Source organism: Equus przewalskii, chromosome 3, assembly GCF_037783145.1.
Source record: "Equus przewalskii isolate Varuska chromosome 3, EquPr2, whole genome shotgun sequence".
Taxonomy (NCBI): domain Eukaryota; kingdom Metazoa; phylum Chordata; class Mammalia; order Perissodactyla; family Equidae; genus Equus; species Equus przewalskii.
This window is the reverse complement of record NC_091833.1, coordinates 118,228,567-118,254,380: the sequence shown is the minus strand read 5'-3', so window position 1 is coordinate 118,254,380 and position 25,814 is coordinate 118,228,567. Positions and strand designations below refer to the sequence as shown.

At 44.3% G+C, this 25,814-nt stretch overlaps 1 protein-coding gene, 1 long non-coding RNA gene and 1 other non-coding gene across 12 annotated transcripts in view; 2 read left to right on the top strand and 1 right to left on the bottom strand.

Moving 5' to 3' along the window:
• The window catches only part of NSD2 (nuclear receptor binding SET domain protein 2), an 88,893-nt gene that overhangs the window by 57,165 nt on the left and 5,914 nt on the right, over nucleotides 1-25,814 (top strand). For 9 of the 10 annotated variants that reach the window (XM_070615225.1, XM_070615218.1, XM_070615220.1 and 6 more), the window contains 11 exons: nucleotides 8,822-8,953; nucleotides 10,051-10,174; nucleotides 11,424-11,624; nucleotides 12,447-12,626; nucleotides 13,061-13,217; nucleotides 13,357-13,562; nucleotides 15,039-15,142; nucleotides 16,804-17,073; nucleotides 18,067-18,183; nucleotides 24,652-24,793; nucleotides 25,075-25,181. In XM_070615225.1, coding sequence (XP_070471326.1) covers nucleotides 8,822-8,953; nucleotides 10,051-10,174; nucleotides 11,424-11,624; nucleotides 12,447-12,626; nucleotides 13,061-13,217; nucleotides 13,357-13,562; nucleotides 15,039-15,142; nucleotides 16,804-17,073; nucleotides 18,067-18,183; nucleotides 24,652-24,793; nucleotides 25,075-25,181 — 1,740 coding nt within the window. Of the gene's footprint in view, nucleotides 1-997; nucleotides 6,798-8,821; nucleotides 8,954-10,050; nucleotides 10,175-11,423; nucleotides 11,625-12,446; nucleotides 12,627-13,060; nucleotides 13,218-13,356; nucleotides 13,563-15,038; nucleotides 15,143-16,803; nucleotides 17,074-18,066; nucleotides 18,184-24,651; nucleotides 24,794-25,074; nucleotides 25,182-25,814 lie in introns of those variants that run through there. The other variant, XM_070615227.1, reaches the window with a different exon arrangement.
• On the bottom strand, nucleotides 8,387-25,676 carry LOC139082613 (uncharacterized). Its single transcript, XR_011538823.1, has 3 exons — nucleotides 23,820-25,676; nucleotides 17,917-18,062; nucleotides 8,387-8,466 (listed from the first exon to the last, which is right to left on the bottom strand). It is a non-coding gene; the product is annotated as an uncharacterized lncRNA (long non-coding RNA).
• Nucleotides 24,415-24,539, top strand: LOC139082709 (small Cajal body-specific RNA 23). The gene has a single exon (XR_011538914.1). It is a non-coding gene; the product is annotated as a small Cajal body-specific RNA 23 (non-coding RNA).

Sequence of the window (25,814 nt, the reverse complement as noted above, 5' to 3'; positions counted from 1 at the left end):
TAAGTCGTGTGTGTTAAAGGCTTGGATTTAGAGTAGCACCTGAGGGCACAGCTGGCAGGGCAGATATGGAAATACATTGGGTAGACATGCCTAATAGCCTGAGACTCATTTTGACCAGGGTGAGTTTAATCCTTCTGGCTTAGACATTTGTTCTGAACTTAGGAAGACTCAGATGAAGCGTTTTATAATATTAGAGTTAATTGATTTTTGATTCTTTATAACTTCAGAAATGGATAGATTATTAAATACGTTTATATTATATATTAACTACATTAAAATCATATACCTTCCTGCATTTTGAAGGTGATACATAGATCCTTTAGATCACTTAGTGTGCATTCTGTTCCTTATAAAAAAGATTTAAATTACTAGGCTTTTTCCATCAGGCCACTTTTGTGTGGCTTATATAAATCTTCCACTAGAGTTCATTTTTTACAGAATTATACCGTTTGTTAAAACCACTTTAGGTGAACCAAAAGGCTTACTTATTATGTATTAACTACTGAATGACAGTATGCGTTTACAGTGTATACCATGCTGAATCCCTTTCAGCGTGAGGTAAAGTGTAGTGTTATAAAGTTCATCCTGTAAACCACAGGGTTTGATTCTGATGGAAGTTAGGCAACCATGGGAGTTGCTGTTTGGGGGTTCATGCTGGCCCCTAATTTGGGTCACATGCCCTTTGCATGTTTGTATTGCCTTCCTTCCTTACCCTTGATTGAAATAAGGAATTTTCACTTGGTTGGTATTTTAAGACATTTTTGATCATGTGGTGGCTTAAATTCTTCTCAAAAAAAGTATATGTGATAAATAAAATTTATATTAGTATAATTATTACGTAATACTACATCACCCTAATGAAGAGGATGGATTAAAATTACCCACTTGCATGACAGAGGCCTGTGAAGGAATTACTGTGATTTAAGTGTTTTGTAACTTCATTTCTTATTCCCTTAGTAGAGCAAATTCTTATTTTTTTCGCCTTCACTGGTAACAGCTTTTATGGGAGCCCACATCAGTCAAGTTGGATTTGAACTCAGCTGCCCTGTACTGCACTTAAAATGATGTAATATTCCAAGATGTCTGCTGCAGGTGGTATCATCGTACACACTAAGTGACATTCCTATCACAATCATTTTATGGAAGATGTGTGATAATCTGTTTTTACTGGTATTAATAAACACATACAATGAAGAAAACAGATAACAAATTTTAAGACCAAGGTAAGATACCTAATCAAGGCCATTTAACCAATCACATTCATCTCATAGTAGAAACACGTTCATATTCTAGTGATCAATGTAGATTTCAAATTGAAAGGATGCCCTTCAATCAGGGGCTGTCCTGGACCTTTGACAAGGATGCCCTACTGAAGGGGTTAGTCTTGTTAAAGGTCATATTTCTCCTATAGTTCATAACTTACTGAATTTTTATTGAAAAATGTCAGCATCTGTACCTTCAAAACCAGAACAAATAGCACACATTAAAAGGAGTCCTTGTCACCTATTCTCATTGCCAATGGAATGTATTCAGTACTGTAGATATGAAACTAATTTCCAACATAAAAGGCAGGAAGAGTTTTGATTCTGTCCTTTTTTACTAAACAGTTTTACTATGACACTAGATATAGTAAATTTGTAGGAAAAAATATAATTTACAGTATCATTGTGAACCATTTAACTCTACTATTTTGATTCAAAGACTAATATCTAGGGGATACCATAATCAGGTTATTTACACCAACCACTTCATCAGTTCTTTTGTAGAACATCAGCCATCATGTTAAATGTCTCAATCTGGGTGACCTTCTGGGGTTGTGCCCCAGGGTGTCCGCATGTTTGCATGATGAGGAAAAGGCCTCACGTGCCCTTCAGCTCATAGAGGCAGAAGGAGTGCTATTCATGTTACCATGTTAATAGCACTTGGTTCATTCCCAGCAGACTCTCCAGATGTGTTTTACCTTTAATGAAAGTTTCTGACTAATACTTGTGTTCTAAACCATTAAGTAATGTAACGCATGTAAGACACTTAGGGTGCCTGGCGCCTTGCAAGGACTCAGTGGTTCGCTATTGTGACAATAATGGTTATAACAATAAAATTAATAAAATCACCATCATTCCCTTTTTATCCAAAAGTATAAATTTTGCTTTGGCATGAAAAGCAATCCTCTTGACTGCATTATGCACGTGGGGATAAAATAAACCAAGAAGTGGCAAACACTGGGTTTGAGTGACATTTGAGGGTACTGGACTGTGACTGAGGGCTGGTGGGGTGGCTCTGCTCAAAAATAATTGGATCTATGGCTTCAAAGACGGTCTAAGTCATGCTGTTCCTAAAGGACATGAAAAAGCTCATGAATAATGTAGGATTCTCAAAAAAAAAACAGTCACTAAATTAAAGACTGTGAAAAAAGGTGATACAAAAATGGCCCTAGTTCAAGAAATGTTCACCCAAAGTAACGACTCTAGCTTGAAAGGCCTTTGACAGGAATTGAGAGACTTTATTTGAAATTATAGTCATGATTTTGAGCAGATGGCCAGCCAGCTACTGCTATGTGATAGCTACATTAGAAGTCAGCCAACGAATAGGTGCTTTCCTCTCTATGATGAAAGTGAGAACTGTTAAAATGACTGGATGGTATGCCTACAAGAGCAGTATAAAATTAGTATCAGCTGAGTACATAGGGGTGGATGGGGGGACAAGGATGGGCATTATGTAGTGTTTCGCAACTGGAGGAGGCATCGTCCTCCTGGGGATTTTGGGAAGGTGACCAGGCAGGCAGAAGCAGGTGTACTTAGCATCCTGCAGTGAGAGGGACAGACCCACATATGGCAAGATTGTCCTATTCCAAATGCCAGTAGTGGTCTTGCTGAGGGATGCTGGTGGAGGAGTGGAGTTCATGAGAGGCTCCACCCATGGCTTCCTGAAGGAGGTGAGTGGAAAGGACTACTGTTTTGAAAAAGCTCAGGGATGAGCAATAGTTTGTCTGCAAGAGTACGAAAATTCATTATGCTACTAATTTAACATGGAATTCCTTCATTTCCTGAAGAAGTCAAGATAACTCCAGTACATTCTAGTCTTAAGTCATTTGAACTGCCTGTTATTGAGATGAATTTTGCTTATGCTGTACATAGAATCGTTGTAATGATCACATTGACTTGCTTCAAACCATCTTCCATATACGACATTTGTGCCTGGTAAGGGGAGGTAACTATGAGAAGGAGCTCTCTAGGATAAAAGATGAGGCATTTGCAAGAGGTGAAAACTTGTCTGAATATACACAAGTTACGTTGTAGCTGTTCTAAAAATGAAAGTACTCCACTGTAATAGAGTAGCACCTTAAGTAAGTGCGTGTGTTGGCAGTAGGTGTGTCGTTTAAACTGCCCACCTGCTATAGATAGATTCCTGTCTCCCCTGTGGCCTTTCTTCAGAGTTAATACAAAAGTTAAGTGTCGGTTCTTCAGTTGTGATGAATTTAGGTGTGGTTGCATCTCAGTACTCGCTTTAGTATCCATTATATTTCCCAACTCAAAATAACCCCAGTATTTTTAAGAGGATGTTTCTAAAAACCAACAAGAAACCTAAGTGAAGTTTCAGGACAAGGAAGCAAAGCTTATGAACATAAAGCAAAGGGTGGCTCTGTGCAGTGTGTGGAGGGGTCCATCTGTCCCACCTCCTCCAAGGAAGGTTAGCCTACTTCAAAGACAATCTCTGTAAGGTCATCCCCGGCTTTAGATGTACCTGGTTCTGTGGTTTTCATTGAAAGTTCACACAGGTGCACAGGAAGATTTAAAATGGAGTACTCAGGGATTGGAGATTTGGACAAGGGTACGGCCATTTCAAGAGGTTTATGTAGTTGGGGATGTTAACAGCTGAATACACTAGAAGAAAGAATGAGGAAAACTCTTGAGACCAAACTTGTCAGTAACAAGTTTGTTACTCTCATAGTCTCTTTGGCCCTGACCTGCTTGCCCAAGATTTGTGACCAAAGGTGTGTGAGAATGGCTAGACTTGAGGGCAAAGCAGAGCCGATGTTTGCCCAATGGCAGGTGACTCTAATACTTGCTGAGAATCTGTCTTTGAAATTTTCTGAAAAAGAAGAAAAGTAAGACTGTAAATTATCTAGTTCCCAAAGCAAAAAATATATCCATGTAAGGGTATAAAATTAAAGTGATTAAAAAATGCCCTTGAGATTGTTCTTGGCCCAAAGCCTGATGTGAGTGGACATTGGGTTTGCTGTGGCAGACTCTGAGTTGTGATTTTGTTCATCATTTCAATAGCAGTATAAGGGTTTTTAAATAAAGTCCTCCGTTCATCTGATCCAGTCCAGTAGAAAGAAGAGTGCTTGGCAAGTGATGCTTTGGTAACTTACATAAACACAGCGTGTGGGCCTGAGGTGTGCGAGAAGACCGGTCGAAAGCTGAGGCTTCCCTCATGTCTGAAAGCGTAGATGAAAAATATAATCGCTGTATCTTTGGCAAGTTTACTTGATTTCTTGTTCATTTGATTTCTAACTTAACATGCTTCTCAAACATATCTAGCCTCTTTAAATTCATTTTTAAGGTTGTTCTGGTTAGGTAGACGTTTGTACATAGACTGGATGAGAGCCCTTTTGACTTAGTGTGAAACTGTAGCATTTTATGCTTTTAAAATGAATAGTTACTGTCCGTGACAATCAATTGACTGTCCTTAGCAGGTGGAAAATTACATGCATTGTATCCATCTTATTCTATGTACCATCTGGGTAAGGGGCATGCTCCCTTTGGGGCGTTTTCACCAGCGAGGGCGTCCCTCCAACAGCCAGCGGCACTCAGTGTCAGTTTAAGAACCCACCAGACCTCGTCATCTTAGATGCTCTTGTAACTACATAGTTGCATGTTAGATCCACATTTATAATTTTTTCTGGCCTCATGTAGTTGGGTTTTTGCATATAATTCTTTGGCATATATGTTGAAACATGCTAACCATTCAGGCATGTTGGTATCTTCAAGAAATGACTAGGGTGGGGGTGGGAGTGGCCTGGCCCAGCAGGAGGGCGTTTGCTTAGCTGCAGATACTAACTGAAGCGACTGTAGGAGTTTTGTTACTGTGTTCAAGTCTGCGACAGGCAGAGCACAGTCTGTTGCCTGCTGCCGGCCAGCCTTGGCCCGCCACAGCCCATTCTCTACGGGATGGCCACTGCCGAGGACACAGTTTGGACAAAGTTGGGTTGTTAGGACATTTCAGAAACTCATTTTACCTGTGATGAGAACTGGCCTTGAATCTGGAGCAGCAGCCGCATGGTTCTCGCTGGCACCTTCTGGGGCTGTTGGACTACACAGAAGCTGCCGAGGTCAGAAGGTGGGTGTGAGCACAGCGATGCTGTGTGAACTGGAGATTTGTGTGTTCTCAACAACTCAGACCTAGCCCTAGGATTTAGGGGCAGCTAGGAAAGTTCTAGTCTGTGTCATCTAGAAGGGTCACTTTAGTAAAAGTTATGAATTGTAGTATTTTAGGTGTTGAATTACTAATTTAAAAATTATTTTAATTCCACTCCATTATTTCACTGTGATGCCTGCTTGGAAGACCTGTTCGAGATTAGTCTTTGATTTTAAGCTCATTAAATCTGCTGAGCACAGGATTCTTATCATTTGTAAATCCAAAATACTATGTGAAAGTACTTCTAGTTATCTATTTCTTCCTTTACAAAAGAGTAACTTAAACATGAAAATATGTTGGTTTATAGAAATATTTATTGTTCAAGGTCTGTAACTGTATTTCAAAAATGATGTAGTTTTCAACTTGTGAAGGGATTTGTTTTGTCAAAAAATTAAAAATTCACTATGTATAACATCATCTGAGGCGTAGGGGACTGCTTTCCAGTCACAGCAAGGAGCACCTGCCTGGGATTTGCATAAGTCACCCTAAATGGTTACATCGTTTCTAGAAGTTGGTTCAAATGTGTTCACTAGGTTACATTATGTTCATTAATATCATCTTGAAAAATCCCTGTAATATATATGAAGGAGATTGCATTCCCTGCCCATAAAATAATGTATTTCTAAGGCAAACAGGCAATTTGATACTATCGATACTGAGTAGAGAGTAGAAAAAGTATTTTCAGACTCAAGAAAACTTTGAAAAGTCAGGAACTAAGCTGCTTGGAAATCAGTGCTGCAAGCGTGGCTTTGTTGGATTCGGGAAGCAACGGGAAAGTTCTTGACAGAGTCTGTGTCCGTTCAGTTACTACATTTTTCTTTTTCCAAATGCATCCTATTGGATATGGAGTAGACCGTAGATGTCGTAGACTGAGATTTGGGACTGTGTTGGGACTGTACAGGTGAATGTGTCACTTTCACACACGGCATCTCCGAGTAAGTACCGTCACCTGGTGCACATGGAGGTGGAGCCTGCAGCTGGAGTAAGGCGTGCTGGTGTGGTGCCCTGCCTACTTTGCTCTTCTTGCAAAACCACTCCGCTTGGGTGGTTTGCCCAGCGGAGAGCCGTTGGATCCCCCCGACTGTGTGCTAGTTGTCTGTCAGTTGCTGGGAAGGGGTTTGGTGGGGTGAAAGTCGGAATCTCCTGCAATCTGTGTCATGGACTGTAATATTGTAAGGTCTGTATTCTGTATGTGTATCTTAGACCCCAATCAGGAAACGAGCCTCATGTGTGTCTTTAACATTTATATTTCCATTCAAAATATGTATTCAGTGTTTATTTCCTCAAAATAGACTTTGTTAATTTAGGAAATATCTCCAAGTGGAAACGTGCTAACTTTTCTGTAAATCTTAAATAAAAGGTGCTGTTCCTTCCTTTGACCCAGGACTGGTCTGTGTTTTCTGTCTTTCTCTCCATGCATTTTCTCCCTTTTTTTTTTTTTAGCTTTAAAATTTGTTCCAGCCACGCTGAAGGAAGAACATGGGTTGGTGGGCAGGACACTGGGCTCTCTCCCCTTGAGCCCGTGATGAGGGCTCTCTTTGGGCTTCGGTTCCTCCTCAGATGGTCGGCCTTGGGCAGCCATGTGGGTTACTCTCTGAGTGGGGCCAGGGCCCGGGCGTGCAGCTGGTCTTCCGGATGCCCCGGGCTCCCCTGGCGCCCACTGCAGTCATGCCTCCAAGTCTTCAGCTCCATTTGTGACCCCTTCTCTGATGGACATGTTAAATTTGGGGTTTGAACTCAGAGCATTTTTTCAAGTTGCCTTCTTTCTGGATGTAAATGTTAAAGTAGCAGGAGGCGAGCTGATAGGGAGGGGCTGTGGACCACGGTGGCTCCATCTGGGCAGCCTCATAGTAACAAAACCTTACAATGTGAGACCCCTGTAATTTAGTGTTCATTCACACTGTTTCCATCTTCCCGGCAAAGGTGAGGAAATCAGGTTTAAAAGGCTGCTTTCTCTTGATACTGTGTTGTGGGATGTGTCACACATAGAGTAGTGAAGCTGGAACAGTGGGCCCACACACCTGTCACCCTGCCACAGACTCCAGTCAGAGCCAACAAATCACTCAAAAGAAGTCAACCCTCTGAAACCAATTTTAAGTGAGCAAAACACCCTGTGTTTATTGGGTTTTTTCCTTCTACTTCCTGTAATTTCAGTGAGCTAAATCTGGAAAAAGCTTGTTGATAAGGCTACAGAATTGGGTGGATTGCCTGGTGGGGTTTGGTTTTTGTTTTTGTTTTTTTTAAATGTGGCCCAATTTCAGTTTCTAGCTTTGTGTTCGCTGGCAAATAGCAAGCTTATAACATGATTACTTGTGATTATTGAGGTGTACAGGAAATGTAGTTTATACTTTTGCTCTGTTGAAAAATTTTCAACATTTATTTACCTAACATCAGATAAATACTAAATGTGTTTTTAGTATTTTTTTTGAAAAACATCTGAATTTGATATACAAGGAAGATTTCTAATTAAAGATTTATTGATTTCTATTTAAAGATTGATTATTGCTGGTCAAGTAAAGGGAAAATGCTGTGTACAACGATGAGGCAGAGCTTTTAGCCCAGTCTTAATGATCTCTGATGAATGAAGGCGAGATGGATGAAATACGATCTGTGAGTCATTTCATTTGCTCACAGATTCCCTGTCTTTCTCCCAGGCCTTTTGCTTAGCCTCACGTTTAAAAGAGTCGTCTCATTTGACCTTGCCTTCTCCCACCTTACCCCTCTGGTGGGGAAAATAGGCGATGGGAGGACCAGGAGAAAGGATGGTCAGTTAGTTACAGGTGCGACGACAAGTCTGGAAAACTGTTTCCTGACCTTTGGGTGAGCACTCTTGTATATGCACCTGCTTCTGAAATTGTTCAGTCTCTACCACAGCAGAAGTGAGTTGAGCAAGATGAGGTGTAAAGGCTTACGTTTTGACATCGCACTTTGGTTCTTTCAAAAATTCATTTGGTATTAACATGTTTCTCTTACCTTAAAATAGTTGGACCTTAACAGATCGGGTAAGAAAGGTCAAGATTCTTGGTCCCAAAGCCTGTCTTAGGTCACCTGTTAGAGCAAATTGGGTTTTCATAAGTTACTTCATTTTTAAGGAATATTAAGAGAACGTTAAATCTTATGCCTCTTATATACATATATAGACTAAATACTAAGCAGAATAAAGTCCAGTTTTGAATTTCTGCACAGCTTATTGACAAGTTGTATTGTCACAAAAACCAGTTGATGTACATTTGCAATAAATAACTGGCACTACTCGGCGAGTGTTCAGAAAACGTGTGCGCGCGCGCGCGTGTGTGTGTGTGTGTGTGTGTGTGTGAGTGGGGGGGTGGCGTGTCTCTGAAGTCATGTGACCACCGCTGCTCTCTGCGACTAGTGAACTGTCGTCCACCTCCTTCATCTCTAGGTATCAGATGGCCAGGGAGACGAGCCCTTGGAGTCCCCATATGAAAGTGCAGACGAAACGCAAACTGAAGTGTCCGTCTCGTCTAAAAAGTCTGAAAGAGGAGTAACTGCCAAGAAGGAGTACGTGTGTCAGGTGAGGAGTATGTGTGTCAAGAGAAGAGTACGCATGTCAGGTGAGGGGTAGGTGTGTCAAGTGAGGGAAGGAGCCATTTGATCCATCGTTTACAGTACTCACCTGGGTCCCAGTAGATAGGAGTGAGTCTTGATGCATTTTCTCTTCCCTGCAAACCCCCTCTGCCCCCAACCCCATCATCACTCACTAATTTTTGTTTTGAAGGTGTTAAGCTGCCAGCTGTATCCTGGGGTTAAGTGCCCCAGTAGCATCATCCATTCATGTGTAGGATCTCATGTATAAATTATATATAACATACACACAGATGTGCATATATAGTTTTTGAAGTGTGTAAAAACTGTGTATGGGCCAGCCCTGGTGGCCTAGTGGTTAAGTTCTTTGCACTCTGCTTTGGCAGCCTGGGTTCAGTTCCTGGGCATGGACCTATACCGCTCTGTTAGCCTCCATGTTGTTCTGATGTCCCACATACTAAAAAGTAGAGAAAGATTGGCATGGATGTTAGTTCAGGGCAAATCTTTCTCAGCAATAAAAACTCCCACAAAAAACGTTGTGTGGTTGGAAGAGGCCGGTGCTGTGATGATGTTTCACTGCCGGCATGCACACCAGGTAGGCAGGCTGGGCCCACTGGAGAGGCCCGGGTCAGTGTCCCTCTGCCACAGTGACCTGGGGCTGGTCACTTAGCTTCTCTGCGCCCCGGCCCCTCTGTGGGATGGAGATGAAGTCATAGCTGCCAGAGGCTGTGGGGAAGCCCCCTCTGTCAATACATGAGAAATGCTGGTCAGCTCTGTACCTCTCAACTGCGTTAGGATGAGTTTGATTTCTGATGAAAATGTGCATGAGTTCTCTTGATTTTCAAATCTGATTTTAATCCTCTTGAGTGTGTCCTTTAGCGTTTTGATCCTGTTTGTTTCCTTTGCTGTTGCTGAGGGATATCTTTCTGTATCCTGTCGCCGGGTTTTAATCTGATACCGGATGTGTTGTGGGTTCTGCTCAGGCCAGCTTCTCACATGCATGTTTAACTCTTCCTCTGAGTAGCACAGGGGTGTAGAGGGGCTGTGCTGGGTGTTGCTTCACTGCTGTCCCCTCTCCGCCCACAGCTGTGTGAGAAGACCGGCAGCCTCGTGCTCTGCGAAGGCCCCTGTTGCGGAGCTTTCCACCTTGCTTGCCTTGGGCTTTCCCGGAGACCAGAAGGGAGGTTCACCTGCAGCGAGTGTGCTTCAGGCAAGTTTTGTTGTAGCTTTTAATTCATGCGAGGCTTGTTCCCAAGGACAGATAGTTCTGTGACGTCCCCTCCAGCCTCGGAGTCTCCCTCCTAGGCTCCCTTCACAAAGAGTGCTCTGGTCCGCCTTTACAGGTGCATCCTGACGCATTTATTTCCTTTGGAGACCTGACACCAGCAGACAACAAGTCACTGCCCACCCCCTCACTGCCTGTCTCTGTGCTTAACCTCCCATGGGTGCTTGCAGCCCTGCCCCGGCAGACATGCTCACCCCTTCTTGGCCCCCACGGTTTGCTCTCTGATTTCAATTTTATGCCCTCCCCTTGGTACCTTCCATCAGGTGGTCAGTGTTATTACCTTAATGAAGAAGTGTCATTCAGAGTTTAGTTCAGCATAAGGGGATGGGAGAGTGGTGAGATCATAGGCCACAGGTTCTGCCATGCCCCTTCCCGTGGGCAGTGTGAGCCTTGCTCTGTCTGTGGGGTGGCTGTCATGGGGTGCCCTGGCATCAGAGGTTCCAGCATTATCAGTACAGGTAACCTAGTTGGTCACAGAACCCCGAAGTTCACAAGAATGTGGAGTCTTTGTGGAGATGCAGTGTGAATCTGAGCTTCAGTGTTAGCAGAAAGAATGGCTCCGTGCTTGTCCCTGCGTGATCATTGCTTTTGTTCTGCCATACTGGGTTTCAGCAGAACAGTCTGGGGGATAATGGGAAGACAGGCTGCACAGCTGTGGTCACTGTCTACCTCCTATCCACTGGCCGGGCCTGAGGGTCTCCTGGCTCTCCTCGGAAAATGTCCTGGGTCAGGAAGATACCTGGAGTTCCCCTAAGTCAAGACCATTCAACACAACACCACCTGACTTCTGCGGGCACCTGCCTGCCTATAATTTTAAGTGATTCTTCATTGTAGTTGGCTAACTGATCTCAAGAGTGAGAGTTAAAACCTTTCTTTAAAGGAGTCCCTTCCTTCAAGCTTCTTGTTGAGTGGGTGTCCCCACTTAGGCTGCCTAGAGAGACTTTCCTGTCTTCCAGGTGAAGCTGGAGCTCAGATCGCAGCCAGGTAACCCTCGAGGGCTGGATTATTTCTGAAGCATGCTTGGACTAGTCAGTAAGGTTGGAAATATGGCCAGATGCTTTAGCAACACAGGCTACCTCCCACAGAGAGGCGCTTGATCCAAGTGGCCTAGGATCTACAATTTATTTTTTGTTCTTTGCATTTCTCTCTCTGCCCATCTTTCACCGTTTGTTAGGGATTCACACGTGTTTCGTGTGTAAGGAGAACAAGACAGATGTTAAGCGCTGTGTCGTATCTCAGTGTGGAAAATTTTACCATGAAGCTTGTGTGAGAAAATACCCTCTGACTGTGTTTGAAAGTCGAGGCTTTCGCTGCCCTCTCCACAGCTGTGTGAGCTGCCATGCTTCGAACCCTTCAAACCCAAGACCGTCGAAAGGTACAGATGCACCTTTAGAGCTTCAGTGTTGGTTCACTATGGTCACATAGGTGCATGGAAGGTGGGCAGGGTGGCTATTGGGCTTGTCACCAAGGATGTTTAGTTTTTATTTGGAATAACAGTTGTTTTTCTGTTACTGACTCCACACAGGTTGGGTTAGGGTTTTTCTTAACAAAGGGCCTGCCCCCCACCATTCTCCCTTCTTCCTGCCCTGTTATTTTAAAGACTCTTAATTTTAGGACAGAGGACCTTTGAACCATTTTGATAGATTCTGTTTGTTCTGGTTTTAGTGGTCTTTCATATATGAAAAAAGTATTTTAAAAGCAAATCATATCTGCACTATTTCGTGTTTTTAGCTGTGAGGATGGGAGGTTATCTCTACTTCTTGACACTAGTGACTCTCAACCAGGGGCAAGTTTGCCCTCCAGGGGACATTTGGCCACGTCTGGGGATGTTTTCGGGGCATCTACTGGATAGAGACCAGGGATGCTGCTAAACATGCTCCAGTGCACAGGGTGGTCCCCCATGGGCCTCACATGCCATGGTGTCCAGGCTGAGCAACCCTAGTCGACCTTGTTTAAGAATATGGCATTTTAAATGCTTGACCCTTTTCCCAAACGTGGTTTTGAAGGACCTTTGCCTTGAGGAAATGTGTTTTCATGACGTCTATTAAATATTCTTACCTTCCCCATCCTAGTTCTTTTCTTTGTCAAATACGTCATTTATTTCAGCATTAGCTTTCTAAATTCATGGAGGTGTGGTTGTTTCTGGTTGCCCTGTTCACTGTGTTGGGGTCTCCAGCGTATGTCTCTTTGCCTTCAGGTAAAATGATGCGCTGTGTTCGCTGCCCCGTTGCCTATCATGGAGGGGACGCTTGTCTGGCAGCAGGCTGCTCGGTGATCGCTTCCAACAGCATAATCTGCACGGGCCACTTCACTGCTCGGAAGGGGAAAAGGCATCATGCTCACGTCAATGTGAGCTGGTGCTTTGTGTGCTCCAAAGGTGAGGGCGGGACGGCAAGTTTGCGCACCAAACGTTGCCACCTGGTGTTCGAAATTGTCATTCCGTTGGATCATTTGAATGGTTCAAGGGTGCTGCTTCTCACGGCTTCTCTACATACACAGCTCTTCTGGACATTCTCAAGAGCCATGTGTGGGGGGCGAGCTCTGTGCTTAGCCAGCTGTGTGTATTGATATTCATAATCTTTCCTGTGTTTTCACATGTATTATTATAACATATTTCCAAATTAACCATCATAATTTCAGACTTATGGGAAATTATTTGTGGTGAAATATAAAATTTGCTTTTGTGTTTATATACAGATTACTGTTTTTAAACTAACATCTAAGAGATGTGTAGTATCTGTAGATTGTGAAGAGGCAAATCTGGGCTGAGCCATATGAGACAAACCTAAGCTGGCCCGCCCTCCTTTGCAGGGGGAAGCCTTCTGTGCTGCGAGTCCTGCCCAGCAGCCTTCCACCCTGACTGCCTGAACATCGAGATGCCCGACGGCAGCTGGTTCTGCAATGACTGCAGGGCCGGCAAGAAGCTCCACTTCCAAGATATTATTTGGGTTAAACTTGGGAACTACAGGTGTGATACATAGAATCCTCTGCTTTTATGTCTTTCCTTGTTCAAATGTGTTCGTTTTACTTTACAGTGCTTAAAGTGTTGAAATTATTGTCACTCTCTCTGAAGAGTCTGTGAATCCTGTTTTTAATATTTATAATAGATGGTGGCCGGCAGAAGTTTGCCATCCCAAAAATGTTCCCCCAAATATTCAGAAAATGAAGCACGAGATTGGAGAATTCCCTGTGTTTTTCTTTGGGTCTAAAGATTATTACTGGACACATCAGGCGCGAGTGTTCCCGTACATGGAGGGGGACCGGGGCAGCCGCTACCAGGGGGTCAGAGGGATCGGAAGAGTCTTCAAAAACGGTACGGAGATTTCCAGGGAGTGAAACACTGATCTCGGGTGCTTTTTCCTAATCCTAATTTCTGCTTTTTGAAAGTTTGATTTCTGTAGAAAACACTAGACTAAGCATTCTAGCTGTACTTTAAATTAGAAAAAAGTAGGATTGCAAACTGATTGTTGAGGCATAGGATAACATACACTGTTTAATAACTTTTGTAACATTGGCTTCTGATTAATTTCACTAAAATGCATTAAAGTTATTTTTGAGAAATTATTTTAGTACTAATTTGCAGAAATTCCTTATAGCTTGCTTTTCCGTAAGATGGAGAGTGGAGGAACTTTCCTGCAGTCTAGACCTTACGCTCCTGCTTGCAGTGGCTCACAAGCAGACACTGCGACCTGTCAGCAGACACTGGGCATCAGGGGCTTCATAAGGTGCCAGGTGTGGGCAGGTAGACAGGATGCCCTGCCCCCGATTCCACAGCTGGGGTGGGAGACAGCAATGACCATGCAGTGTTGTTCAAGTGACAAGACAGGATGGGAATGCGGCCACTTGACTGGAGGAAGTGGTGTTTACACTGGGCTGGGAGTGAGTGAGGACAGCAGGGGAAGATCGCAGCGTGTGCACACAGCTGGTTCAGGGAGAGCCAGGAACATGTCGTGGTCGGTGGTGCCGAGGAGGCTTGATGAGCTGCAAAGAGGGTGCAGGCTGCACTGAGCAGTGGGAGCCTTCTCCTCTCCTTCAGATCCTCAGCACACAGTAGGCATTCAGAGGTCTGAATGAGAATGGGTAGGCATCAGAAGATTTTCAAAAATTGTATTAAGAGAGATGTTGAAATTGAGTGGTAGCTGAATGTGTTCAGTGTTAAGTCAGCTGGTAAGTGGTAAAGTCAAGATTTCACGATCTCCTGACTCTTCATGCAGGAGTCCTGTGGAACTAGACCTATTAAGTGACCTGACTGGTGACTGCCTGACACAAGGCAAGCCCCCAGCACACCCAGAGCTGAGGTGGGGCTGTCTTCCCTGGGCACATCTTAGTAGCTCATGGTTCCTCTGTTCTTGCTTCAGCCTGTTGCTTACTCCTCAGAGCCCTTTTTCTCCTTGAGAGGAACAAAATTGCATTTTTGTTTTCTGTCTTCAGACAGTGAGTCCTAAGTACTAATACCTGGTACTTTGTCATTAGATCACAGCAGAGGGTGGTGAGCTGTAGAACGGAAACCTGCCCCTGGGGGCCCTTCCTTGTAGTGAGGTGGCGCAAAGCACCACCCAGGGTTCTTAAGCCAGTGGCGTCCTCCAAGCACTCTTCTGCTTAAAACATTTTGCAACATTTAAAAACTCCTGCCCTTTTAAAGTTTTCCATAATCTCTAGTTTTATGGAAACTGGAAACTACACTTAGCAGTGAAATGAAAGCTTTGAGCAAACCATTAAAATACAGAGCTTAAAGGGTAGGTGTATTTACATACTGAAATCTTTTAATCCTATTTCATTGACTCTTTAGCGCTACAAGAAGCCGAAGCTCGTTTTCGTGAAATCAAACTCCAAAGGGAAGCCAGAGAGACACAGGAGAATGAGCGCAAGCCCCCGCCCTACAAGCATATTAAGGTGACGTCAGAGCAGCAGGCTCTGGGAGGCTGCTCAGAGGGCCATGTCCGTGCGCATGCAGATGATTAAGTAATTGCTGAGGGGGTTGTAAGTGGTTCTCAGGCATGCAGACTCTTCATTCCCAGGCTGTGGCGGGTGAGAGGGTCATCATGAGCGAGCTGTCTGTAGCCGCAGGGTGGACAGTGGCATGAGAAGTCATAGGCAGATAGCAGATGCTGTCGCCATCAAGCGTGTGTCCTTTTACACGAGGGTAACTGGGTACAGGGCAGAGGGTTTCTGCATGGGAGGTCTCGGTTTTGCTTTAGAGTATGAGGCTCAGCCTGATAGCCAGCATGAGGCTGGAAGGACAGGGGGTCCAGGCTGCCTGGAGCAGGAGGGGCTGAGGGACCAGCTGAAGTCCTGGACCATGCCATCACCAAGCACTGCAGACAAGCTCAGATGAGAGGTGGTCATCCTGGGCCAGTGCTCAGCCGAATCGTGGCTTGTTCAGCTGGAGCCCCTGAGATAAAATGATCTTCCTGCCTCAGAGGGTGTGGAGAGCAAGGAAGGCCTGGGGGTGTTCCTGAATATAGTCCCTGTGTTTACTCCAGTGACCCCAGGAGCCCCAGCAGGAAGCTGGTGTCCACACGTCTCCACAGTGTGGGAGGAAGCGTAGCCAGGGCATGGCTCTGAGATAGAGCAGTGCCCTCCTCACAGCTGTTTGCACTCGGTGAGCTGGTGCCACCTATATCCTATTGTCCAGGGCCTGGCTGCCTCTTAACACACGTGTGCTGGTCATCTTCTTGCTGGTCAAGGGCTCAGTCTTGCTCCTAAAATCTGGGCTGTAATCAATATCTTTGTTTGTAAAGGATGCATTCTCTACACCAATCTGCATTTAGAATTATCTTTGGGATAAGGTCCCAGAAACAGAATACTGGGTCAAAGAGCATGAAACTTTTAGATTGTTGAGGTCAATTTCCAGATTGTTTTCCAAAGTGTTGCATAGTTTGTCACACCACAGCAGTGAAAAGGGTGTCTTTCACCACATTTTCCCTAGAATTATTCCTTTCTGCTTCAGTGTCTTTTCAGTTCCCTCTGCTGCTTCATTGTTTGGTTGTTCTTGTTCCATTAATAATAAAGCGTGAGTTCATGAGGGCAGAGACTGTGCCCTGGTGCTCACCACCAGCTCCCTGGGTGCCTCTGTGGGTGCTCGGTAAGCAGGGATCTGATGTGTGTGTGGAGTGCTGAGAAGAGAGCGGGTCTCACCAGGTGTTTGCTGGGTGCCCTGCATTATGCTGAGCAGTCGCATGTGTTTCTCTTACCATGACAACAGCCCGACTGGATAAATGTCAGCTCTCTTTCATAAAGGAGGAACACAAATGCTAAGATTAAAGAACGGGGGTGTTGGGATGGGAGCTGCACTGCAGCTCGCCTTCTAAAGCTCCTGGGTCAGGGATGGGCCTGTCTGCCGCCTGTGCTATGAGGAGCACCTGCTGAGATCTGGGCAAGAGGCCGTTGTGATGAGTGTGTAGGCTGTGGGACCCTCCTGCGTGACCCCGCTGGGTTCTGAAGCTTAAAGACCACCAGGAGGCTGGGCGTGGCGTGGCAGGAGTGATGTGCAGGGCAATCAGGAAGCTCTCTGTTTGATGTGTGGGCTAAGGCAGCTTACTTTTTCCCTGTAGGTGAATAAGCCTTACGGGAAAGTCCAGATCTATACAGCTGATATTTCCGAAATCCCGAAGTGCAACTGTAAGCCCACAGATGAGAATCCCTGTGGCTTTGATTCGGAGTGTTTGAACAGGATGCTGATGTTTGAGTGCCACCCGCAGGTGTGTCCTGCAGGAGAGTACTGCCAGAACCAGTGTTTCACCAAGCGCCAGTACCCTGAGACCAAGATCATCAAGACAGACGGCAAAGGATGGGGCCTGGTCGCCAAGAGGGACATTAGAAAGGTGTGTACCATGCCCCTGTCTCCCCGGCTTTTAAGAAATTATGGTTCAGCTGGTTACTTAGATGTAGATTTGCTTATTGTGCTGTTGTACTCATGTAAGAATGGTATTTAAAATTTTTTTTTGACTTACTACAATTGAATATTGTAAAGTGTTACAAGAAAGATACCCATCAAAGTAAAATTCATAAATTCCCTTAAAACATGCCTTAGTCAGAATTGCGATGGTTGTTCTTATGAAGTGAAAGATCTGTGAACTAACCACTTTTCAGAGATGAGCAGCCAGGATGCTCAGGAGGGATCACTGAGCAGATGTGAAGAGGCAGCTCTTGTTAGAGGCAGATCCAGGACAGAGCAGGACCAAGTTGCTGGTAAATGCCGGAGACCACGCACAGTCTGCCTCCATTCTCAGACTGAATTACCATGTGCATCCAGTGCGGAAAGAGACAAATGGAATTGCTTATCTTATCGCAGCTCTGCCACGCTTGGGCGTGGCCTAGGGGTGGGCGGCCTCAGACCCCAGGTCTCTTCTAGGGCTGATCCCCAGCAGCAGCGAAAAGGCTGCTTTGAAACATGCAAAACCTCAGCAGCTTCATTCCCCCACCTGCCTTGATTGCTGATTCATCTAGACTCTTGCAGTGTAGCCTGTCAAATTCTTTCTAAACTTTTTCTGTACTAGGGAAATAGACCTATAATGGGGAGTGATGTGGAAGCTTGTAGGGTGTCATTACAGTGTCTCCAGAGACAAGATATTGTAGGAAGCAAGGGTTAGAATGTTGTTACTTAGATAATTTCTTCATCGACAACCTTCAGAAAATATGTAGAAAGTCATTTGAATTTACTTTACCTTATAGGGACTTTGCAAGACCCTGCTCCTGATGGTATCACAATGTGCATGGTGCCCTGCTCTGGTTGTTCCTGGTGTGGACTCTTGAGCTCTGGTACTGAGAATTGGCCAGTCTGTTCTTTATTATCATCACACTCTTCTGATTTCTAGGGAGAATTTGTGAATGAGTATGTTGGTGAGCTGATAGACGAAGAGGAGTGTATGGCAAGAATCAAATATGCACATGAGAACGACATCACTCACTTTTACATGCTCACTATAGACAAGGTAATGCTAACTATATTTTCATTGCTAATCTTTGCAGTGTCCTGAACCTGGTACCCTGATGGTTTATCTGTAGCACTGGGCCTTGCATTGTGGTGATATTGTCATTTCATCTATGTAGTTGCTTTGTTTCAAACATCTGCACGTTTTCTTCTGAAGTGCACAGTATCTTGAAGTGTGTGAAGGCCAGAGCTGATAGCCTCTCAGTGTGAGAGCATCCTGGGAGCTTTATGGGTCCCACTGATGCATGAAGGATATACTAAACAGTCATACTAACAGTCAAGGAAAAGAAGAGAAAAGCACAAATTAGGAGAATTATACATATTTTCAGTTACATAGTGGAGTTTTTTTGGTTGTTCATTGCTTGTCTGAAGCCCAGATTTATAAACACTTTGGAACATAAGTCTCCTACGGGAGATCATTCTTCTCAGAAGAAGGACAGATAAGACGATTTGTTTACGAGTGGGGATGGATAAAAGAAGGTGTATCTGGGACGCTGTCAGGTCCATGACTGATGCCTGACAACGACAGGCCCTTTCTGGGGCGCTTCCTTTAGTTACCACAAGTACCCCAGGGCAGCAAATTTACACTTCCTCTGCCATCCGCTTTCCTTTTTTGGGGGGGTGGTGAGGGAGGTTATTTTATTAGAAATTGAAACCCCAGGCCGGTGCCTTACCATGTTTTGGCGTTTAAATTTAAACCACTTGTGTGTTGTAAAAAATGCCAAGTTGATCATTTAACACACAGATGGGTCCCTGAAATGGTAATTCACCTAGGGCACCTGGCTGAAGCAAAGATAAAGCCCATGACACATGAGAGATGCTTAAAACATGTATTTCCTATAAAAACAAAAAAATAAAAGAATAAGCCCTACCTAAATGTTTACAAAGCACAGTAGAACAAGATCTCCGTAAGCAGACCCTTCACACAGAAGGCTTAGCTTTTGGTGAGAACCTGAGATAATAAGACTGTCTGAAAGAAAATATTAAATAAGTGTGTTAGAAATGGTTAAAACCATAAGAGGAGATTTAGAGAAAAGAACAAGACATTGAGGGATAAATCACAGCTGATTTGAACAATTAAAATGGAGTTAACATATGGTCATTGAAATTAACCCAGTAGATGGGTTAAGAGATATTAGATAGCTAAGAGAAAATTGCTGAAGTAGAAGACTGCATCAAAGAAATTATCTAGATTGCAGCACAGAAAGATAAAAAGATGAAAACTCTGTAAAAGAGATTAAGAGACATGGAAGATAGAAATGTTAAGTAGATGTTCCAGAAGGAAAGACAGGAGAACTGGGGAAGAGGTAATGTGAAAAAAGAATTTTCTGGAATCTTGGTGACATGTATCATCTTACTGATGAAACTGACAAAGTTTTGAGCAGGAGAAATAAAAATAAATCTGTACCTAGATATGTTGTTAAAAAAAACCAAACCTGTAGGATAACGAAGACTACGAGGATTAAAAGCAACAGAGAGAAAAAAGTAGAGTACATTCCAGGGAACAACAGTTAGATGGTCAGACTTCTCAAAGTGTGGTAGAAGCCAGAAGACACTTCCATTTCCTAAGGGAAAATAACCCTTGACCTTGCATTCAGTGCCCTGCTAAACTAGCACTTCAGTTAAAGACTGAGAGAGCTGACCATCAACATAATTTGGCTAAAGGAAATAACAAAAGAGGTACTTTAGGAAGACGAAAATTGAACTTCAGAAGTTGAGGTGCAAAAAGGAATCGTGAACAAACAAGTTCACAGATATGTGGGTACATCGAAGTAAGTTTGGTTGTATAACATAATGAAGGATGATTGGCAGGAGGAGAGAGTATGGCCGTAAGGGAGTGTTAAGTGCTGATGGTCACAGAGGGTATCAGAAGTGGTGGGATGAAGCCAGTGGGAGCTGCTTGTTTTGTGTGGATAGAGGGGAAACAGTGTATTAACTTTATACTTTGTCAAGTATCCATGTTAAAACCACACAGGAAATTCCCAAGTGAGTAGAAATGGAAGTTGTAACTTCCACATAATTAGAGTGAAAAAAGACATAAAGAAAAGTTAGTCAATCCAGTAGAAGCCAGACAGCAAGGGTAGCTGAACTGGGAACTCGGAGAATTTGGGAATGAAATAAAAGGAAAAGACAAAACCATTTCTGAAGCAAAGCTTAAACCACAAGGAGCATGTAAGAGAACAGAAAGCAGAGGAGCAGACACGGGTAGAAATGAGGGCTGAACAAAGTGCAGTGGGAAGGAAGACTAGAGGGAAAAGCATAACACAGGGAGCAGGCCGAGGAGAGTTTCTATGCATGAGTATAAGCCAGAGACACACCAGACAGCAGGTGGGAGAACATGAGAGAACCAAAGGAAGAAATTGCTAAAGGCTGAATTTCAGATAGTCAGTGTAATTCCACTGAAGCTCCAGTACAAATAACAGACAGGGTTGAGGATGACGGAATGAAATACATACTCAAATTGTTATCCCTAACAGAAACAAAAATGGGGAGAGAATAGAGAGGAGGATAAATTCACCTCTGATATCTAACAGTCAGAGTTGATAAAACCCAGTAATAGTAATTTAAGCATATTTAAGAATAAAGGCAAGCATTAAGATAATTAAGCTACTGATTAAACTGGGGTTGTAAGGATGGGGGAGGTGAGGGAAGGAGGAATCAGCTAATTTTATTGTTGGCCAGAGTCGTGGGTCACTGGATACTGCTGCTTAATGAGGAGACTGAAGATGTTATATACAGGTGTAAATGCTAGGGTGTTCTTTTTTTTTTTTTTTTTCGCTTTATCTCCCCAAACCACCCCCTGTACATAGTTGTATATCTTAGTTGCCGGTCCTTCTAGTTGTGGGATGTGGGACGCCACCTCAGTGTGGCGCACGAACTTAACCACTCAGCCATGGAGCCGGCCCCTAGGGTGTTCTATAAAGGACAAGCAGTAGGAAAAAAATTACAAGTTCCCAACAGGAAAATCAAGATTTAAAAAATCCCACTACTTCATAGTGAAAGGCTTAAAACCCATATAAACAAACAAAATAGACCCATATGTTAGAATTTGCCCAACATATCAGTCAATATCTGTAAAAAGGGATTGGATTAACTCATCTATTAAAAGAAGAGATTTCCAGACTGGTTCATAAAGCACAGCCTAATCCTCTGTTGTATGTAAGGAACAAAGAGACTCTGAAAGGTTAAAATTGTGTGCAGACGTATGCCAGGTGAAGTTAAATTTTTAGAAAAATTTGGTTGTTTTCAGACAAGGTGGAATTCAGACCCCACCACATTCAGTGGGTACAAAGGAAGGAATTTATCATGCTAAAGCAGCTACCAGGGCCGAGATCCGTTCTGTGGAGTGTGCCCCAGATAACACCACAGCAGCTTTCCCAAAGCAGCAGTTAGGGGAGGCGCAGGGGAGAGACAAATGAGGACAGTGTACTGTGGATCTTCTCTTAGTAAGAGGCAGAGATCCTGGGCAGACTGTTGGCATGAATTAAGCACTGACTAAAAAGGAACAACAAAATTAATAAGGAATTAAAGACAAAGCAGAAATTTAGAAGTTAGAAAACAGAAACAGTAGGAAGTAATAAGTAAATCACTTTTTACAAACACAAAATGGCAGCATATATTTTTCAAAGACATACACATATTCAAAGGTAAATCCCAGGCCCAGTGCAATAGACTTTGGGTGCGAATGTGACAGGGAAGAAGGGAGTTGGGGTTGGGGCTCACAAGAGTGAGCATGATCAGCTGTGGGTGTACCTGAGGAGTATAAAAAGAAGTCGCTTGTGACCAAGTGGAGTTCATCCCAGGATTGCAAGGATGGTTTAACACACCAGTAATTAGTTAAAGGAGGAAAACTGAAAAATCATTTGAGAAAATTTGAAACTATTTTTGATGAAAATTCCTCACGAAATTAGGAATAGAAGGAAACTTCCTTAGTTTGATAAAGGCTGTCAGAAGTCGCCACAAACTTCATGCCTAAGATGAAAGAAACATTCGTGCTAGATTCAGAAACAAGACAGGGTGCTCTTGCTGCTGTTCCTCCTAATCCTGGAGGTGCTGGAGGGACAGTGAGGAGAACAGCAGAGAGGAGGCACGTGAGAGGCAGCTAAGCTGAGTTACAACAACACAGGGAAGTCGAGTGCACAGGTTTCCTCTCTGCCCTCCTCCCACATATGCAAAACCACAAAAACAGTGAAAATGCATATGCATAAATGGAGCAAGTTTTTGTGGAAAAAACTTTTGATAGTTTTACTTCAGGACATATAGGATGATATGAATGGACGATAACACATACCAGTTTTTGGTGGGGAGATGAAGTAAAGACATAAATCTTCCCAAACATAAGTTCATTGTAATCTCAAAAATATTAACAATTTTTAAATAAACCTTGACAGGCAATTCCAAAGCCCATATAGAGTGATAAATCTGCAAGACTAGCTGCTGCTGTACCTTAAATGACTGTGAGGGGTGGACGTGTTCTGGGAGGCGTCAGGGCACTCTCTGTGGCAGTCCTGTGAAAATTGGCCCAAGCGGGGCAGCAGATGACAGGGCGTTGGGCGGGGACGGAGGCCAGGGCCACGTGTCTGCTGATGGCGCCTGCGTGCCTGGGGCAGCAGCGAAGGCCCTCCTTCACAGCAGGCACTGATGTCCCCCCATCTCTGCACTTTCCAAACAGATTCCAGATGAATTTAAGAGGTAGGGAAATAGGGGAGATGTCTTTTGTAATTTAGAGGCAGGGAAGGGCTGTGTTACGCTAAAACTCTGAATACATATAGCAACAGATTGATCAAATAGTTGCATAAAACTGAGAAAGTTTTGAGTGAAGAAAGGCATTATAAAGTTAAAACTCAACTGTTATCTTATGAGAAGGATTTTGACACAGTTAACCAGGGTCTAGTTTTCAGAGTATATATAGAGAATATCTGCAAATCGATAAAAAGATAAATAAAACAGAACAAAGACATAGCGGGCCATCCCTAGATGAAAAAATATACATGCCCAGCACAAAGGAAAGGATGCTGAGCCTCACTAATCATCCGGGAAGTGCAGATTAAAACACTTCGGGCCCGTCAGGATATTGAAGTTGTTGAGGGCTGCTGCTGTCCTCATTCCAGGGTGCGTTCTAGAGAAGTATTTGTGCGAATGTCAACATATGTACATGAGGGTGTTGATTGCAGCATTGTCACAGTAAAAAAGGGAAACAGCTTAAAACTTCACCCATAGCGGCGCAGATGAGCATCACTACGTCTATGTTAAGGAATATCATGCAGCTGCTAAGAGGAACAGAGTTAGGTTGTTTGACAACACTTAGTCTAGGGGAAAAGCACACTGCAGAGCAAGCATGTTCTGATCCCACTTCTCTTTTTAAAGGAACAACTGGCAGGGGTGTAGATTAAGTTGGGATGTGAGTGTGGGGAAGAGATGCGTCAGGGCCAGGCTGTCCTGGGGAGTTGTGTCACAGGGCAGGGTGCTGGCCCACATGGGCAGCACTCCTGGGGCCACGGGAGACCTATCTCCTGGGTGTCTGTGTTTCCATGTTGATTTACCCCTACTCACAGACCTCACTTTGTGCTAACTTGTGACTGTGATACTTGATGTGGCCTAATTTTAAGTACCCTCCTGCTCCCCCACATTTCTTACCTCGGTTGCTCCTATCACAGAGCAGGGACCCCTCCCGGTTGTGTGGCTAGTCTGGAGACTTAGGGTGAAGAAGCCTGAAGCTCTGCTCTGATCTGTCTGCCACTTCGCTGTGAATGGGTGATGGTGTCCTCTCTGGATTTTGCCATGTAAACACGCTTGTGTGGATGAGCACTTGCTTTTCAGTGGGTTGAGCCCCAGGAACTCGAGGGCAGGAGCACAGTGGGCTTCTATTTGTGATTTACATCGCTTTTGCCAGACTGCTGTCTCAAAGTTGCCCCTGCCAGCCAGGGGGCGGCCCGTCCCATCTTGGCCAACAGTCAGTGCCAGGATGTGAAGTCAGACTTCAGTGTCATTTGATTTGTGTTTCCTCAACTGCTTGGGAGTTTGGACTTCTTCACTTCTGCTTGTCTGTCTGGATTTGCTCTCTGGGAAAGTTTGTTTATGTCTTTCCCATTTTGTAGTTGAGTTAGTCTTGTTCTTGTCTCTTAGTGTGAGTTTTCTGTAGGCTCTTGGTGTTGACCTTCAGTATCTATTTCTTCTGGCTCCGTTGTCTGTCATCTGATGGACAGTGTTGGGGAGTGCCAGCTCACTGCCTGTGCTCACCAGGGCTCGGTCCTTTCCAGGTGGACCTGACCTGCCCTCCATGAGCGAGAGAAACAGTACTGGTTTGGGGGTCTCCTGTCCGAGTGGACACGGGAGACCATGGTTTTCAGTACAACATTAGTTGTCCAGCATATCTTATGATGGTGACAATTCCTTTTAAATAAGAGTGTCATGGCTAAGAACTGACCACATCTATACATGTACTTGAAACTTGAGTTGTACCTTACAGGACCGGATAATTGATGCTGGCCCCAAAGGAAACTATTCCCGATTTATGAATCATAGCTGCCAGCCCAACTGTGAGACCCTCAAGTGGACAGTGAACGGTGACACTCGCGTGGGCCTGTTTGCTGTCTGTGACATTCCTGCAGGTACAGTGCCTGGGGGCTCTGCAGAGGGGCTCCTGGCTGTGCCGGCAGGCAGAGTGGCCACTGCCTGATGCTGCGTGTGGCCAGACTGGAGAGGTTCTGGGGTGGGGGTGGTGATTTTGAAGTTTTGTTTTGAATGTCTATTTTATGAAGCAAAATTGAAAAGTCACGGTGTTCCAGTGTAGCTGTGGAAATAGCAGCATATTTTGTAGACCTAATCAGAGCTTCTTGACATTATTTAAAAGAAGGTCAGTGTTTCCAGTGTGGTGTCTCCTCTCACCCAGGGACGGAGCTGACTTTTAACTACAACCTTGATTGTTTGGGTAATGAAAAAACAGTCTGTCGGTGCGGAGCCTCCAACTGCAGCGGGTTCCTCGGGGATAGACCAAAGGTAAAGTCCTCGCTCCATGTGTTTCCTCACTGATGTCAGCGTTTCAGACGTCTGTAAACACATCCCTTTCGTGAAAAGTGGCTGCTTCCAAGTTGACTTGTTGCTGAGTGGGAGTGGGGACTCTGCAGGGTCGGGGTGAGGATGGCAGAGGAGGGTGCATGTGAGGCCCCGGGCAGCTCCAGCCTTTCTCTTAATGTGGGAGATCTGTTGTTCAAGTTCCTCTCTGTATCAGTGTGCCAGGGCTGCTCCGTGGAGCAAAGTGCCACAGACTGGGGACACAGACCTTTAGTCTCTTACAGTTGAGGAGACCAGAAATCCTGAATCAAAGTGCTGTCAGGGCTGTACTCCCTCTGAAGCCTCTTGGGGAGAATGTGTCCCATGACTCTCCTAGTTTCTGCTGGTTTCCAGTGATACTTGGCCTGCAGGTCCTCACTCCAGTCTCTGCCTTCATCTCCACGCGGTCTTCTCTGTGTGTCTGTGTCTCTTGTCCTCTTCTTATAAGGACACCAGTCATGGGATTAAGGGCACACACTACTCCATTGTGACCTTATCCTAACTTAATTACATTTGCAACAACCCTATTTCCAAATAAGGTCACATTCCAAGGTTCTGGGAAGGACATGGATTTGGGGG